Source organism: Hippocampus guttulatus, chromosome 19 (assembly GCF_054856545.1).
Source record: "Hippocampus guttulatus isolate MCC_2025c chromosome 19, RoL_Hgut_1.0, whole genome shotgun sequence".
Lineage (NCBI taxonomy): Eukaryota > Metazoa > Chordata > Actinopteri > Syngnathiformes > Syngnathidae > Hippocampus > Hippocampus guttulatus.
In genome coordinates this window covers 5314975-5332674 of record NC_141279.1, presented here as the reverse complement: position 1 = coordinate 5332674, position 17700 = coordinate 5314975, and the positions used below count along the sequence as shown (strand labels likewise).

Genomic DNA, 17700 nt, shown 5'->3' with positions numbered 1-17700 from the left:
TCTCTCTCTCTCTCTGCCGCATGACCACATAAACAGTTGAACAAGTTCTGCATGTTAAAATAAAGGCCGTGGGTGTCTGTAATCTGCAAGCAGCCACATTGAAATGACCTGACATCTGCAAACTATTAAAAGCAACTTCAGGTAGCACATGTTGTCCACATTAGCTGCGAGCCAGATTTACATTTCCACATCTCCACGAAGCATAATAAACAATCAAATGGGGCGTGTGCGGGCAGGTTCACTTCACTGACCGTTTGCAGAGCATTTTGTGTTGCGGTGTTTGGCGAAGGCGAGAAGACAAAATTAGGGGCTGCGTTGTATACTTTTGCATGTGTTTGGCCCTTGGCTTTTACATGAAGAAGAGGGAATTAAAAGTGCGCCTAAAATGCTTTGTTTATGTTTGAGTTTCATCCAATTCTTGCAGCGCTTGTCGTCCGGAGGGTCACGGGTGATGTGGAACCTCTCCCAGTTGACTTCAGGCGAGAGGCACCCTAGGTTGGTCGCTATACTCCATGACAGGACAAGATACTTATTTCCTCTCACATTCACACTTATGGACAATTTAGAGACGTTCATGCACCGATCGTGAGAGTCTCTGGAATTTGGGAGGAAGCGGCAGTCAGAGAAAACGCCGACTCAAGACAAGAAGGCACTAGCCCAAGATTCGAACATCAAAATTGGGGGGCAAGCTTACAAATGTTAGTCCACCATGCTGGCTGTGGTTGACCTTTTTAACTCATTCACTCCCAAAGACGTATTTAAACGTATTTTCAGACTTGGTCCAGAATTGGCTGGTACTGAATGAGTTAAATATTATTATTTTTTACTTCTGTGCAATACGTAAAGCTTTAATGCCAGTATGTCCATTTTTGTTGATTGTTGGTCTTGGTAAAAATGTTAGCAGCCATTTTCGGTGGAAAGGGGATTTCGAATCATGTTATTTGTTTTCATGAACATGATGGTGATTTTAGGGCATTTTTTTTTCTACAGGCCTGTCATTTATTTTGCTGGTTGACCAGCAACAATGACAACGACCCAAAAAAGCCGAACCACCTAGTCCCCACCCCCAAGTTGTAACCAAGCAAGTTAACCAACTGGAGCCATGTGCCCAAACATACTGATTGGAAAGATAAGAAATGGCAGTCTGCTGTTGGGAAGACGTTATTAAAAAAAAGGCGATTTGATCCACTAGCAAAAAAATAAATAAATCAGGTCTAGCAGCCAGCAGAGTGAACATAATCCCATCGCTGAAATGTGATGATACAAATCAGAAACTGAGCTTGTGAATTGCAACTGTTGCACTGCAGCAGTCTGGAAAGGAGGGGGGAGGGGGGAATGTGGGGGCGGGCGGGTGGGCTCCCTCCTCCCTCCTCATCCAAAGAGACGACCTCCACCGTGCCTGGGTTGTGGCAGACTGCTGTCGCCCCCTATTGGCAAACGCGATGTACTGGAAATAAAACTTGCCTCAACGTGCAGGATTTCTATTGCCGTTGGGTTCTTAATACTTGACGGCGCACATATGAAATATTGTATTTATTTCATTTATTTTTAAGCCTACTCAATAAGGTGGTTTTTAGGGGGGGGGTGCAAATTTCTTGTGCGGGCTTCTTTTGGAGAACGAACGCTACCAGCTGCTGTGCAATGTGCGCGCGCGCGTGTGTGTGTGTGTGCCTGCTGCCACACAAGAGAAAGCGGTGGTGTCAAATTCCTCCACGTTTACGTCCCACGCTGCCCACCAATCACACGCAGGCTTTCCTGCGCGCCATGGTAACGTTCTTATAAAGTGCGGGTGCGAGCAACTTTGCAGTTCAGAGCACTCACGCGTTCTGGGATTCTATTTGGAGACGAGAAAGGAGAACTTTACCACACATTTCATCCTGCAGTTTTGAAGTCAGACAGTTTGATTTCTCTGTGGATCGACGCACTGCTCATCGGATGCCCGTGCGTCAAGACGTTTCATTCCGAATCGAGTTTACGCAGAAAAAGGGACGTTTTTTTCTTTTTTTTTTTTTTTGCAAAGTTTAAAGACTTTGACCGGATTGATTCTGGCAAGTCGCTCTGACAGATTTTCCTTCACGCGAGGCGCCAGCGCTCACGTCCCCGTTTCACGCGTAAATTTTGGCAGCGACCCGTTTCTCGTATGAATCTTCTCGACCCCTACCTGAAGATGTCGGAGGAACAAGACAAGTGTCTCTCCGATGCCCCGAGCCCGAGCATGTCCGAGGACTCGGCGGGCTCTCCGTGCCCGTCCGGCTCCGGTTCAGACACCGAAAACACGCGGCCGTCGGAGAACGCGCTGCTCCGAGTGGAGGCGGCTCTGGGCGACTTCAAGAAGGACGAAGACGATAAGTTCCCCGCTTGCATACGCGACGCCGTGTCCCAGGTGCTCAAGGGTTACGACTGGACTCTGGTGCCCATGCCCGTGCGCGTAAACGGATCTACCAAGAACAAGCCTCACGTGAAGAGACCGATGAACGCCTTCATGGTTTGGGCTCAGGCTGCGCGCAGGAAGCTGGCCGACCAGTACCCGCACCTGCACAACGCCGAGCTCAGCAAAACCTTGGGCAAACTTTGGAGGTAAGTGTGACTTTTTCACTGCGCGTTTTTGAATCACTCCCACTCGCGACTCATGCTATTGCTTTTTTTTTTTTTAACGCACAGACTTCTCAATGAGGGCGAGAAGAGGCCGTTCGTGGAGGAAGCCGAGCGGTTGCGCGTGCAGCACAAGAAGGATCACCCCGACTACAAGTACCAGCCCAGGAGGAGGAAGTCGGTCAAGAACGGACAAAGCGAGGGGGAGGACGGCAGCGAGCAAACCCACATTTCTCCCAATGCCATCTTTAAAGCGCTGCAGCAGGCAGACTCTCCAGCTTCCAGCTTGGGGGAGGTGCACTCTCCCGGGGAGCACTCAGGTGAGCTGAGGTTGACGATTTTGGGGGGGTGGAGAAGTCTCCTTTTTATCTGTAGTCAAATTCTAGCGTGTGACGTCATGAGCTGCAACCAGTCTGATTTAGCTTTCACAATGCAGTTTTGTCTATACTCCTTACGAGTGCGTTCATTTCATTTTTGTGTGTCGGACAAGCTAAAGTATCACTGTAAATAAATGGAGTGTGATCTTGTTTGAATCCACCAGGTTCCCAGGGACCCCCGACCCCTCCCGCAACCCCAAAAACCGATGTCAGCTCCGGCAAGATGGATCTTAAGCGCGAAGGGGGTCTCAGATCCCTCGCCGAAGGCGCCGGCCAGCGGCAACTGAACATCGACTTCCGCGACGTGGACATCGGCGAGTTGAGCAGCGACGTCATCTCTCACATCGAGACCTTCGACGTCAACGAGTTCGACCAGTACCTCCCGCCCAACGGCCACCCGGGTTCCGTGAGCGGGCCGGGGACACCGGTGGCCTACACCGGCAGCTACAGCATCAGCGGCGGCGCTCCGGTCAGCCCGCCGGCGGGAGCGGCCTGGATGCCGAAAAGCCAGAACCAGCAGGGACAACAACAGCAGCAGCACACGCTCACCACCCTGGGGGGCAACGCCGGGTCCGAGGCGGGTCAGGCTCAGCACAGGACCCAGATCAAGACGGAGCAGCTGAGCCCGAGCCACTTCAGCGAGCAACAGGGCTCCCCGCAGCACGTCGCCTACAGCCCCTTCAACCTGCAGCACTACAGCCCCACCTCGTACCCGGCCATCTCCAGGGCGCAGCAGTACGACTTCACCGACCACCAGGGGGGCGCGCCCTCGTTCTACAGCCACGCGGGGGCGGGCCAGGGCTCGGGCCTCTACTCGACTTTCAGCTACATGAGCAGCCCCAGCCAGAGGCCCATGTACACGCCGATTGCCGACAACGCGGGGGTGCCCTCCATCCCCCAGAGCAGCCCTCAGCACTGGGAGCAGGCTCCGGTTTACACACAGCTCACCAGACCCTGAACCACCCCCCCACCCCGCACCGCCTCCCCACCCCCATCTCCCACAATACATCCAACACACATGTACAGCCACACACACGTATCCCAAAACCCTTTAATTCAAGGAATACGTCCCCCAGTTCCATCCAGACGCTCTCCGAATCAGACACTTGGAAGTGGACGAGGGGGGAGAGTCGCACTTGCGATTGGCTCACGCCGTGCCTTACTCTTGTACCGTGATAAAATCTTGATAGATAGATATATATTTTTAGAGCGATGAAAAGACTGGAGAAAGTCCTCTGTGAGGATTTGATTGTTAATATTTCTGTAGGTGACGTGTGTACGTTTCGGATTGTTTTGTTTTTTTGTCTTCATACGCTGGCAGTTTGTAACCCACGAGGTTGCTTATGAAGGTTATTTCTCTGATAAAAAAAAATGATAAGGCTTGTGTTTTAAATCCGTCGAACGACATCTGCTTGTCGGTTGGGTTATTTGCTGGTTTTGTTTCGAACTTCTTCACGTGCCGTTTCAATTTACACTCAATGATGGGAGAATCATTGGAAAAAGTCAAATGAGAGACTTTGAGGGGGTGACCTCGGCCGTTCCAAACCACCCGTGCCTTAAATCCACTTCATTTTCTTCCCGCTTTTGTATATGTGCGCCTGTGTGTGTGTGTGTGTGTGTGTGCGTGCCAACAGCTGAGATTACGCTTACCGTCCAGCAGCGTGTGTTTGACCGCTACAGGAAGTCCCCTTTGACCTCTGGGTTGTCCCCCTGCTGTCTCCTTCCGCGCTGATATAACCCAATCCCTCGGCCTACCCCTGTTTAAAAAAAAAACACCAAAAAAAGTATATATTTATTTATTTCCTTTAATTTTATTGCGGGTGAATTATTTTGCATTGTAGTCTTATTATTATTGTCTCTTTTTTTTGTTTGTTTGTTTTTTTTGACAATGTACACAGCGTATCTCATCATTCTCATTTGGATTTGAAACCCCGGAGGTACTAATACGAAATGGTACGTGCTGTAATCGTCTTGATCTTTATTTATCTTAACCTAAATCTCTATTTTAAGTATGTATTTGCCTTTCTTTGCGAGTTGGGGGGGCGGGGGGGGCTAACCTACAAAATGTTTTGTTTTGATTTTTGTAAATTGTCTTTAATAAGTTGAACTAGGGCTGAAAGAACTGGAAAAATATATCATTTTTAAAAGGGTTTTTACAGTATGTATGTTTTGCTTTTTTAAAAAAAAATTTCCTGTAAGCTCCCAACCCGCCTCTCAGTATCAACCCCGCCCCCTGACCCCCCTCACCCCCCCCCCCCCCTTCAACACTTCTGTTCTTTTGCAAAGTATTTGTACTGTCTTTCAAGAATCTTTTGTATCTGTATTTGCAATAAAAATGAAAATGCAATTCAACCCCAAGCCGTTTTCTTTATTTGTTGGCTGCCGTGTCACCGACGGCGTTTTCATACGCCGCAGTCGAGGGAAGAGTTAACGGACAAGTGCCAAGTAATCGGCCTGTGTTTGTTTTCCCAGAAGCCTTGTTTTCTTTTTGCCTCCCACTTTATTTTCTTCCTCTCTCTCGTGTCAGCTGGTAGCGGCAGGAGGCGGTGAGGCTCCGCGAGGCCCGAAAGAGGCATTTTTTTTTCTTTTTTTGGGGGAGGGGTGGGTAATGTGATTTGTTTATTGCGCTAGAGGAAAACAAATGCTGACAATACTTACATTTTTTTTATAGCAACAGAGCACAAAGAATGGGCTGCTCGGATCTTGCTTACAGCCTTAAGGAGATTCTTACAAATAGGTCAGTAAGAAGCTTTGATAAATACCCCTCCCCCCCCCCCCTCGCCAGGATGTTGACAACACGGTGCAAACTAAGAATACACATGATGTAATGGAAATGAGCTGATCAGGACTGGATTTGAAAATCCACCGTGCAATAACTTTCATAAGAAGGATCATGCGTTTTATCATTGCCCCGGTTGACTCTGGTTTCGAAAATCGGATTCTGACGCGTTACAAATACGTCGCCTAACCAGTTATAATTATAAGAGCTTCCAAGCGACAACACCGACAACAGTTGCTTACTTTTGCTGAAATGTGGCCAAGGAAATCGCCAGCGCCAATTGTTGATGTGCCTCGATGGGTGCTGCTGTTTTGGTGAGCATCAAAGTTGAAATGGCTTCAGAACTCAAAAAATGTCCCAGAGGGATTGAAATCCTGGCCTCGATATTTTTCTATTGACATTTTCCATTGTAATATTTTCTTTTGAAGATGCAAGAGATTTCATTTCCTCAACTTCAGATTCAATGAAACGTCAAAAAGACGAAGCTAAATGAGACAGACAGACAGATCGGACAAAATATTAAATGTATATTGGGGATGGGGGGGGGGGCTTTTCCGCTGGATCATGTGGGGCTCCAAAACACATCAAAGATTTTACAAGAAATAGGCCGAGGGATTAAAAAAAAAAAAATCTCAATAATGTCAAGATCCAATGGCCCAAAATAATGTCTGGAGCTGGAGAAGAACATGATTGGAACTCACGCACACACAAACACGCACTTATCTGTCCGCTCCTGCAATGAGGCTTGGAACCAAAGTGCTTCTTCCCATGATGAGAGACACTGCGTCCATTTATGCAAGAGGCACTGCAGCGTAACTTCATTGATTATTTCAATCTCCGGACGTGCAGATAGAGTTTCGAATTCATCTGCATACAGACCTCCTGGAATAAAAAAAAAAAGGCCTTTCCAGGGTTGGTTAATATTGTTTGTTGTCATTTGTTATTTCTTGTCCGAGTGACATCGGGGATGCTCATGGGACATTGTCGCAAAACGCAACGACGGCATGCGTTCAAAAGGAAATGTATGTTAAGTCAAATAGACCGAGAAGCAGTTTTTGGGTCGCTTCATTTGTCATTGTTCATGTGAGCTTCAAATAGTGGATGCGACACTGAGAGTGAGTAAAAATGGAAGAGTGCAGGCCAAAAAACAAAACATAAAATTTGGGAAGGACAATGAACCACCAGCTGAAAATCACTCATTATACATTGAGCGCAAATGATTCCGCAAGAATTTTAACGGTTCTGACATTTCACGTAAGCGAGCCGTTGTTATCGTTTTGTTTTACGTTGACGGGCGGATGCAAATGGCCGCCTTCTTTTTATCCCCCCCCCTCTCGCATTTCTTCTGCATTGACTTCGGTTCCTTTATGCAGATCAGGGGACTCGGTGAAAAGAGTCGCCAGTTTTAACGTGGGCACTTTTCCCAGTGGAGGGAGAGAGAAAAAAAAAAGTGTAAAAGGGGAGAAAGACAATTAATATTCTAAAGCGACGCCTCGCTGAAAAGCCCTCCTGAACTCGCGGGTGGTCTTTTCAAATGCTAAATACTCTGCGGTGAGAGCAGGATGGTAAAGAGCAAGAACTTGATCGCTTCTATGGAGGCTTTTGATATGAACGTGCATCTTGGCTCACATCATAACAATCGGACAGGTGTTCATTTGGGAAATTCGCCATAATGGACCCATTTTACACGAATGAAATAAACTTTATTTATTGTGATTCATTTCTTAACTGTTCATTATGTATTATTTATTTATTTTACATTTATTTTTATTATTAATATTTATTTATTTTTGTATTTTTTTTTTTTTTTTTTTTGCAAACGGGCACCAGCTTTTCCCAGCAATGAATCACATCCAATAATTTCTCCGGGAACTCTTGCGGGATATAACTCAAGCAAGACCCAAGATGACCCATTCATCACCCCCGGAGGTGTGGGCAGTAAGTCATTCAAGAACAAACAAAAGCAAAATGCGGGAGGGCCTCATCTTCGATCAAAAATGAAATTTTAACTGCGCGGATTTGGATTTATGGTGATAAGGTGCTTTTGGCGCTCATTGTATCGCAATGAACGAATGGGCCAACCGATCTTGTTCAAAGTCACTCGACGCCACGCAGCTGCTTCAAGCATTCATTTAAATACCAAACACGAAACATTTGAGGGGGTGGGGGGGCAATTATTTTATGATTTCATCTCTGAGTAGAATACAAACAGGCAGCGCAATGAAGTGCCATTTACCGTTTTTCATTGCATTAATTTATATTCATGGCCTAAAAAAAAAAAAAGGTTGACTGGATTGATGAGACGAATCTTGTCATCCCAATCAAATCGATTCAAATGGGACCTCGCGGAAGCAAAGAGAAACAGAGGACAGTTAATAGCGGCTCGGGAAAATCAAGCGATGGCCAAGCTTGCGGTGCCAGCACAATAAAGCACAGAAAAAGTAACGAGGTAAGTTTGTTGACGCGAGAGAAGGAAAATGTGATTGGGCACTGATTGCGTGGGTGGGTTTAAGTTCTCAGAAAAAAAACAACAAATAATAATAAACAGGGTTTGTTTTCAAAAGGTGGCATTTTAAGATCTCCTAAGCAGCAGAATGCGCTCATGAAACTGACTTCAATTGCCTCGCTGCTGCCGAGCGGCAACATGAGGAAATGAAAACCACACCGCCTTGCCCCCCTGAGTCAGAAAAATCAAGCACTTACACAACAATGGAGGGCTGCATTGTTTTCGCTGGAAGGGGTGAGGGATGGGGCGGGCGGGGGGCAAAATATCTCCTGGAAGATTTGGCTTCGGCACATCATTAGCTATGACCTCAGCGCAACCATGAAGCGCCACACGCTGTGATGCTCTGACTCGAAAACGGCGCCGAAGCGCCCCCGTCGTAAATCGCTTTTCATTTTGTAAATATACAATCGCCCGTGATTTACATTCGGCAAACGGTGACAACATTCACAGAGTCACTCGCAATGTGTTTCTTCCTACCCAGATTTCAGTCATACAGCTACTCCGCGCCCCCCCCCCCCCATGCCCCCTCCCCTCCCTTGTATCTTTCTCAAATGTGTCGCTCTCCATCTTTTCCTATCTCTCTGCTCTTCTCCTCCCACTGATATGCTCCCTTCCCTAGTCGAAGCTCCCCCAAGAACCTTTGGACCCTGAAATGTGTGAACCATCCGTCTGGTTGCGCACACAAAGTGGAAGCCCGTTCACACATCTACGGAGTCGCCACATGAAACGGCCGTTGGGGGCCCGTGATAGATAGGCCCCGGCTTGGCCTCGTGACACTTAGGATCCATCACTGGAGCTTATCTGTCGACTGAGTTGAGAGTTTCGACAACAACGTGGCCAGATGGAAGAGGAGGAGGACAGGGTGGGAGTCCCGTTGCTCCTCTGCACACCACCTGCACTGTAGCAGATATAAAATGCAACATTTCGGCTGTCGGCGTGGTCACACCCGAAGATAAAAAAAAAATAATAATAATAATAAATAAATACATTTGCAAGCGATGTAGCAGATAGTTTGACCAACATAGGATGGATGAGAGACGTTGAGAGTTGGGATCCATAAGAAAACTCAAAATAAACCATTTTTGTCGGCATTCATCTCAGGTGGGTCAACTCGAAAGGGGCTAGCATCTCCGACATCGTCCTTCTTTCTGGATTATACTTTCCTACCAAACCCTTCCAAAGATTTCGCAGAAAAAGCAAAGCATATCCTCATAACTCCCCCCGATTTAAGTAATCGATAGGCTGTCTGGGAGAACAGAAGCATTCCTGCAGCCTGACTCCCGCGTCTTATTGTGACTGAGCAGGAACGTCACACGCGGGTGCTGGCGTTGAGAAAAGGAAGAGTTTGAACGGGCGCCCGGCTGCGGAATTTGACAAGAGTAAGAGAAAGTGACAAAGTGACCGGGAGAAGGTGTGGATGACGGATAACATCGGGGGAAAGAGAACGGAGGCAACAGGAAGAACGGGAGGAAGCAATAGTCTGTGTTTTGTGCCGAGGAATCAAGTCCGAGAGCAATGAAATTTAAGTAGCGGAGTGGGAGAAAGCACACGTACACACACACACACACACACTAACAAATGCTTCAGACAGACCTGATTGAAAGAACACTCTGCAGTGGTGTGTCATCATATCACATCTTCTCATAACATTACAAATTTTACTAACGTGTGGCTGCGCTGTAAAAGTAATAGCGGCAGCAGCAGCCTGTCTGGCCATGAGGGAGTCATGTTTTTGCTCTGGAATCACATTTAGAATGGCACTTCATCACGGTATGACTCTCAAAACCTCTGACGGAGGTTGCGATACTCCCAAATGTTGCTGGATTAACATTGCGCTTGAATTTAGCACATTTAGCTTGCGCTTATATTCGATGATGCTGTTCGGGGTCACAGGGAGTTGGAGCCTCGCCCCAGTTTGACGTCAGGCAAAAGGCAGAAGACGCCTTGGACCGCAAACAATCATTCACCACATCACAAATGAGAACTGAGCCCATGATGCTTAGCTTAGAGGTTAGCCGAGTGAACCGCTAGGAACAAAATGCTACAAGTGGTGATTTTTGGATGCTACAATTTGTAAGAAATCCATTTTGTGTCCTCGCGTCACTTTTCTCATTCAGTACCAGCCAATTCTAGACCAAGTCTGAAAAGACGTTTAAAAACGTCCTTGGGAGTGAATGAGTTAAGATACAACGCGGGAGGAAACCCCACGCTGACCATATTTTGGAGTATTGGAGATGTAACTGAAAGGTATTCTGATAAAAATGAGCTCCAGTGTCGAAAAAAAAATGCCCGTTTTGTCATGTAAAAAAAGGTATGTGGAAGGAGTTCAATATCAACCCGAAAAACCCCCCGAAAGGTCAGGTCTTAAAAATGATCTTAAAGGGAGCATGTACGTAAAACCTCCCCCAGGAAATAAAGGTTTCCAGGAGTTTTGTCATGCCCGGGCTGTATACTAAATGCTCCAACGTATAATCCTCTCCCGCTGCTTATTCTGCTCTTTCCATTGTTGATTCGAGTCGGTCTTGCATTACCTGTATTTTTAGGTGGGATTATGTATTGTATTATGCCTTCGTTGGCAGGTCGAAACTCCCAAAAGAAAAGACGATGAAGTATTAACCTCAATAATCTTTTACAGATGGTGATCTTTTCTCTGATTATGGGCATACATGGAACAAAAAAAAAAAAAACCATTAATGTCATGTTATGTTGTCTATGGAAATAAAGAGTCCTTAGTTTCTTTGACCGTATTTTTTTCCCCAACTTTTGTTTGGTTTTTGACCAGTGCCAGCTATTTATCCACAACAACATACATTTATTTATTTGGCTTCACAGAGGAACTTGGCCTTAGCATTTGGCTTTTTGACGGGGGGAATTTTTGTGACACTTAAAACATAGAATAGTTCAGGTAGATTGCGTTATTACTTGAGGGTGATTTGATTTCCGATGGGAAACATTTTTTTTTCTTTTTTCCCACCACGCTTCAAAAAAAAAAAAAAAAAAAAAAGACTCATTCAATCTTAGAACTTCCGCTGCGTGAGCCTACGTTGCTACATAACGTCCAAAGTTGTACACATGCTCTTAATTAGTTTTTAAAAAAAAAAGAAGATATTTTCCAGCATCTAAAAGATAAACGCGTAAACGGACTCAGCTGTACCTTGCGGCTACCCCAGCCAATGACAGTAGCCCAATACTAAGAGGGCCTCTCAGCCGAAAATGTGAGAATTTGTGCGTGAAGAAGAGCGCACGCTGAGGGACTCTTTACAAGATAAATAACGTTCAGTCAAGTAAAATAAAAGACAGCGGGCTAGCCCAGCTAAACCTAGCACTGTGCCGGAGCGCAACACGACACAGTTTAATAAGAACCTTCTCTGTCCTTATCATATGGAAACCATCATTTATTTGCCTTCAACTTCACCCACTGACAAGCCAATAGATGCACTACAGATTTTCCGTCCCTGCCTTGTCTGCGATGAGCAATTACAACAGACACGGAGTAGAAAGAAAAAAAAAAAAAACGCAGTCGACTTTTGCCTAAGGACACTGTCAAGAACCCAGAAAAGGTTCAAGAGGCCCCGAGATTGAGGTGATGACTCAAGCTTGGATGGGATGTTGTTGTCATGGAGGATTATCAGTCACTGTGGGGGAGTTGGAGGGAGGAGGCAGTCACAGATATAAAACAAAAGGCCTCTTATCGGACTATCGGTGCGAGAGAGGATGTTCACCTGGAGTGGTCAGCGGAAGGAGAAAATATTTGTGATAATTCCTGGAAAATAAATAATTAGATATATGAATTGTTCAAGGCTGTGTGCCTTCTCCAAAGGCATTTTTGGAGGATTTGATTTGTGTGTACATCATAGGTCAAAAGTTTGGAAACAACCTCTGATTCAGGTTTTTTTGTTTTTGTTTTTTTCATGATTCGAGAATTTCCCGAAATGCACATTAATACGAAAGTCATCAATACTGTACATAGGAAAAGTCTGAGATTTTGGAGTTCAACTCATGAAAAATGGAATCGAAAACAAAACTGGTGCATTGACATTATTGCTCGGTAAAGTCCATAGATTGGGCTCGCTGGTAAATTGGAGCTGATTTGATCTGATTTCGGATAAGAAATGCATTTTGTTCAAATGACGACATCCAATCAGCGAAAGGCTCAGCCGGCACCACACAGAAAAGTGAGAAACAAGAAGGCGGCAAAAACAAGTCAGATGAGTGAGCGCCGTTATCGCTGAAATTTGGACTTCCCGAGTGAGAAAAAGCCTCGTAATGTTGCCGTCGTTCTTTCATGCGAATCGGGGCTTCCTATTCTTCAGCATGACTCACAGATAGAGATCGCGGTGTTCCCTTTTCTGCCAATGCAGATACAGACGATGTGCAGGGAGGGAAGAAAACGAGGGGAAGAAGGCAGAGGAATTTCGGGACACACGCCCCCCTCCCACCGCCCCCTCTTTTCCTCTGTCAGGAAGCCCCCAACAGAGTTGAATGGAAACCAGATCTCCCATCTCAAGACTTCATGTGCGGGGATGTCGTGGCCTCATTATTATCTCGCTCGTTACCTCCCCCTCCCCGCGACCCCACCCCACCCCCAATTCTTCATTCAGCATGAATACTATCTCCCATGTGTCTTTATCTCTGTCCATCTTTACATCCTCGACTGCGGATCTCTTTTGCCTCTCCCTGCCGCCCACCTAAAGGGTCCCAAGTTCAATGTTAGAGGGCCAGTGATGTAATCAAATGCTCATTAGTCATTTTGATTGACAGTGAGCATGACGGGTGGTGGGGGGGGTGCATTATCGAGCGAGTCCTCAGCTGCGGGGACTTGCGGGTTGTGTGTGCGTGTGTGTGTGTTGTCAGGAGTCGAGAGTAAGGCTTGTCCTTCACATATGAAGACAGTGAAAGGAAACAGCTTCCTGACAGAACTTTCCCTAAGGCGCACTTGTGACATCATAAATGGCTCGGAAGCTAATTGCGTTGCACTAAGCAAATTACACAAATGACTCGTTCATTCTGGATGGTTCTTTTTTTGGGGGGGATTATTCCATTTGTGTGGGGAGTCTGTTCTCACGACTCGCGGGTAGATAGCAGGACTGCAAAAAAATGTCAAAATCTTGCATTGAGAGGACTGGGGGGTTGCAGGTACTTCAAATAACATTAATCGTTTGAATGTTTAAATGATTAACATTTTGGGGTGGGGGCTGTGGGGGCTCATTCGGTTCGACTGTAGTCTATTTCGAATAAATGGCTTTAATAGATCCTTGTCAAAGGACACCGTTGATGTCATTCCGCACAATATGACAGCAGACCTTAAACAATACCTCGTTTTGGATCGCCTGTCATACATGCTGTCATCTCGCTGATAAAAATATTCCACGCAGCGCTAACAAGAGGCTTTGGAACACACGCCAAAATCAAACAAGGCTCATTTATCAAATCTGTCATGCTACTGTCCTAGTGAGGCAGCCAAGAACAATGCGGTGGCCATTATAGATGCCATTCTTCATTCACGTGACCTTCACCTATCAAACGACCGGATGTCATGAATGAACTAAGTTGGAAAATGGTTTGGTCATGGCAAGGTATAGATTTTCATCAACTAACTGCGAGGTAAGTACAGAAGAAAAAGCGCGCCCCCTTTGCGGCCGACGTACGCCGCGCTCTTGTCAACTCACTGCCGCCCGTTATGCTAATTTCCGCAGAGCATACTGTCAGTGATGTGCCCTTTATTGAAGACGCTCTTAATAGTTCTCTTCAGATTTGACACCTTTATAATCATGTCGAACATGAAGGGCGGGGCACTTGACAGCAGTGGACACGAGAAAAGGCAGGGGAAGATGGATGAAGGCTGCGGCAGATGGACAGAAGGAGCAGGGGGGGTCTGGCATTGATTAATGAGAGTCGGAGTATGCGCGTGTTTCTTTGTGCATGTGTGTGATATTTTTGCTTTGGATGCGTTTCTGACAAGAATTCAAATCTGGTCCAAAACATCTCGTCAAGAGCCATAAAACAATGACAAAAGTTTTTTTTTTTTTTTTTTGCAACAAAGCAACCCTGACTTGCAGCCAAATGAACTTTACAGCGTTGCAAAATTATTTGAACGTTGTAAAACGCGCATGCCAGAATTCAAACAGCATGTACGACCAACCCTTAATGATGCACAGCTCCATGCTCTACTTCACACCACAATCAAAACACAGCCAGCGGTGCGTGAACGTTAAATAGCCCAAATGTAGTCCACATGCAATTTGGGCTCCTGATTACTTTGCACCCAATGATAATATTTGGAGATGTTTGACCGAGCTAAAATCAGGAGACCCTGATTTTATAGCCGCATTGCTTTCTAAAGGAAATGTACAGAAAGAAAAGCCGCCAGTTGTGAAGCCGCGTGAATTTAAAAAAAAAAAAAAAAAAAAGCGCCTTGACCTCTGCTGAAGGAAACTTCCTGTCGTTAAGTGGCCAGATGATAACATCCTGATGACATCACTGGCCATCCGTCATTCGACTGTCTGGCTAACAGCGTGCGGTGATTACCAGGTCATTGATAGTGATTGGGGATTGTGGCGTTATGCTGATTGTGGTAAGCGCTCGTGCAATCGTGCGCTAATTGTGTGTGTGGCCGCACGTGAAGCTCCATCAGCTGCAGGGATGCGTTCACATTAAAAGCTGATTACCTGCTGGCGCAACCTGCTGACCTCAACAATGACCCTGAAAACATTTCCTTCCGATTTTACCTTTTCTTGTTGTTGTTGTTGTTGTTGTTGTTTTACAAGCGCAAAGCCAAAAGGTTGAAGGCTTCGTATCGATTGACGTTTGTGTTTATTGCGGGCTTTGAGTGGGGGTTGCCTGGTTTAAGCTTTATTTTTCCTCCCCGTTAGCTCACAATTCGCTAAAACCTTTTTTTTTCTTCTTTTCCAGCGAATTCATCTTCTTCTCTGTATTAGTGTGGAATCGGATGCTCTCTGGCGCCACGTTGCCTATCACAGGTCGGTTTTGGTACTACAACGTTCACATTTTGCACCTCCGTGCCATTTAGTCTGGGATTATACTTACATGCATGTTTTTGGATTGTGAGAGGAAACCAGAGGCCCTGAGGAAAATCATTCCCAAACTCCATCCCGGAGAGTCGAGATTCAAAGCCATAACTTGCTGTGAGACACACACTTCACCAAGGTCAGTCTGAGAGGAGCTGTCTGGATCTACAATGATAGATGGAGACTCTTAATCGAGTGAGGGAGGGGGAAGGGGGGGTGGGTGGTACCGGCTGTAACTATGAAATTATAATGTTTGTGGTTTAAATTATGACTAGCACGACTTCTACTGTGTGTGTTTTCTTCTCTCTGTTCTCCCACCCACTGCGCCACTGGCAAAACATGGCATTGCTCGAACCCATTAAATTTTAGTGTTCATCAGGTTAAAAGGTGCAAATTCAGGCATTTCTTTTTCTTTCTTTCTTTCTTTTTTTACTGGTTTAGTCACTCTGGAAACATTTGTAATATCTTCTGTCATCCTTATTGAACCAAGAATTAGGCTAATGACAAACACACACAAATATGGCTTATGGCATTTTTTTGTTGTTGTTGTTGTTGTTGTTCACTGTCGTTACCAGTTGACCTTCAAGTATGAAGGTTTATTAAAAAAAATTTTTAAAAAGGGCTCTCCAACATTTTCAGTTCTAAACCCTAATAAAGCTGTAAAGCACATTTATGCGTGTGATTAACAGAAAAGCCACAGTGCTCATGACCACCAGTTCAAGAGCAAATGCTCAATAGCCCAATGTTGCGGTTGGGTTTGGGGTAACTCTATCTTACCGTGAAGACACACAGAGCTCACCATGGTTGCACGTAATTATAGTCTCTTGTGTGTTGGGGGAGCTGGGGGAGGGGTCAATAAATCCTGTTGCTCAGGGTCTCAAGAAAATATTGGTTATCATTTCTTTCCATTTCTGATTTGCAGACCACAGTCATGGTCGTTTTTTTTTTTTTTTTAAGGCTGAGTTGCAACATCGTGGAACCATCTGGGCCACAATGGCAAATAAAGGAAACAGATCCGGCACCCATGCAAAATTCTTGCAACCTTCTACTTCAATGCTTTCTCAAGTATGAAATGACTGGAAATGAACACAAATCCCAAGCAATCCTCTTAGGTTATATTTCTTTCTGGTTGTGGGCTGCTCTTTGCAGTTACGACACACACACACACACACACACACACTTTATAGCCTCGCAACTGTATTTAACACTTCAGGCTTCCCCACTGTGCAACTACCCTGTTTCGATTCCCATGGCCGTCGTTTAAATCCTGTGTGCTAGGAGCCAACATGCCAAAAGCCAGAAACACTTGGAAGAACTCGCTTTAGCTGAACTTTTGTTGAAAAATTGGACTAATCCTTCTTACCGAGAGTCATCGTCATTCGGTGGGATATCGAGCCTGGTCAGCAAATACACAGCCAGGCACGGACTTTCTGCTTGAGTCCATCATAACTAGGACTGTATTCTTTTTGCCATGAATTATTTGGATATTTGTTTCATCGGTGAACCCGGTGGTACGTTTGCACCAAAACATTCATTTGACATCATTGGATAAGGACCGATAAAACGGATAAACAACTTCTGGACCAAATTCACTTTCCAATGAAGGGTTCGCCTTCATGGAATGTACCATAACAACAACAGTGACAAATCCTGAAAAGTTAATATGGCGTATTCTTCTCCGTGCGCACTAATGTCATACGAGCCTCCAAAAGATGCATATTATCCGCTTCATGACTTCCTCTCTCTCTCTGCTAAAACGGTCCGCCCAATAGAATATCGGGTTTCTGAGCGCTAATATGTGGCTAACGGTGCCTGCCAATGATGCCGATCGCTTGAGTCGAGACACGAGCAAACGTGGCGTCAGTGTCAAATTCCAATTACTTCTTGGTTTCAACGACTTTATCACTTGTTTGGAAACTAAACTGCCATCAACTTGTCCCTCTGGCTTTTATGGAACAAAACCGCAGTGAAAAAAAAGCATGATCGTAAGGATTTATTTTTTTTCCCAACGATAGCAAATATCGAACCTGTTTTTCCCAAGGTGCGTGGGTGATTCAAAACAGGACACGTGTCCTCTACTGGATTACTGTAGATTTCTCTTATTAGCATTGAGAATATCTAAAACGAAGTCCAGGGTATAATAAAAGGTTGATGCAGTGGGAGAAGATGAGACCCCATGGGAGAGGGGAAGCCCGAGGATGACAAGACAGGAAAATAGATTATAGGGAGACAGTTTGAAGAGGGAAATATAGGGAAAAAAAATACCAGAGGATGGAAGTTGGGGGGGAGGGAGCAGAGAAAAGCAGAGGATATAGAGTGTCATCTGGAAGGTTAAGAAAAGAAACGTTGATATACTTTGCAGAATCATTGAAATGTCATCATCGCTCCAATCAAGGCAAATCTAATGAGATGTCAAGG

General features: G+C 45.5%; 1 protein-coding gene across 1 annotated transcript; it reads left to right on the top strand.

The window, feature by feature from the left end:
- The first annotated feature begins 1821 nt into the window (after positions 1-1821).
- Positions 1822-5321, top strand: sox9a (SRY-box transcription factor 9a). The gene is made up of 3 exons (XM_086138428.1): positions 1822-2577; positions 2662-2912; positions 3134-5321. The coding sequence occupies exons 1-3, from the start codon at positions 2141-2143 to the stop codon at positions 3925-3927; spliced, it is 1482 nt and encodes a 493-aa protein (XP_085994554.1). The 5' UTR covers positions 1822-2140; the 3' UTR covers positions 3928-5321.
- Positions 5322-17700: the final 12379 nt, after the last annotated feature.

Coding starts and splice junctions, on each gene's coding strand:
- sox9a (XM_086138428.1), top strand. CDS start 2,141: ATGAATCTTCTCGACCCCTACCTGAAGATGTCGGAGGAACAAGACAAG. Junction 2,578..2,661: donor ACCTTGGGCAAACTTTGGAG/GTAAGTGTGACT, acceptor TTTAACGCACAG/ACTTCTCAATGAGGGCGAGA. Junction 2,913..3,133: donor CTCTCCCGGGGAGCACTCAG/GTGAGCTGAGGT, acceptor TGAATCCACCAG/GTTCCCAGGGACCCCCGACC.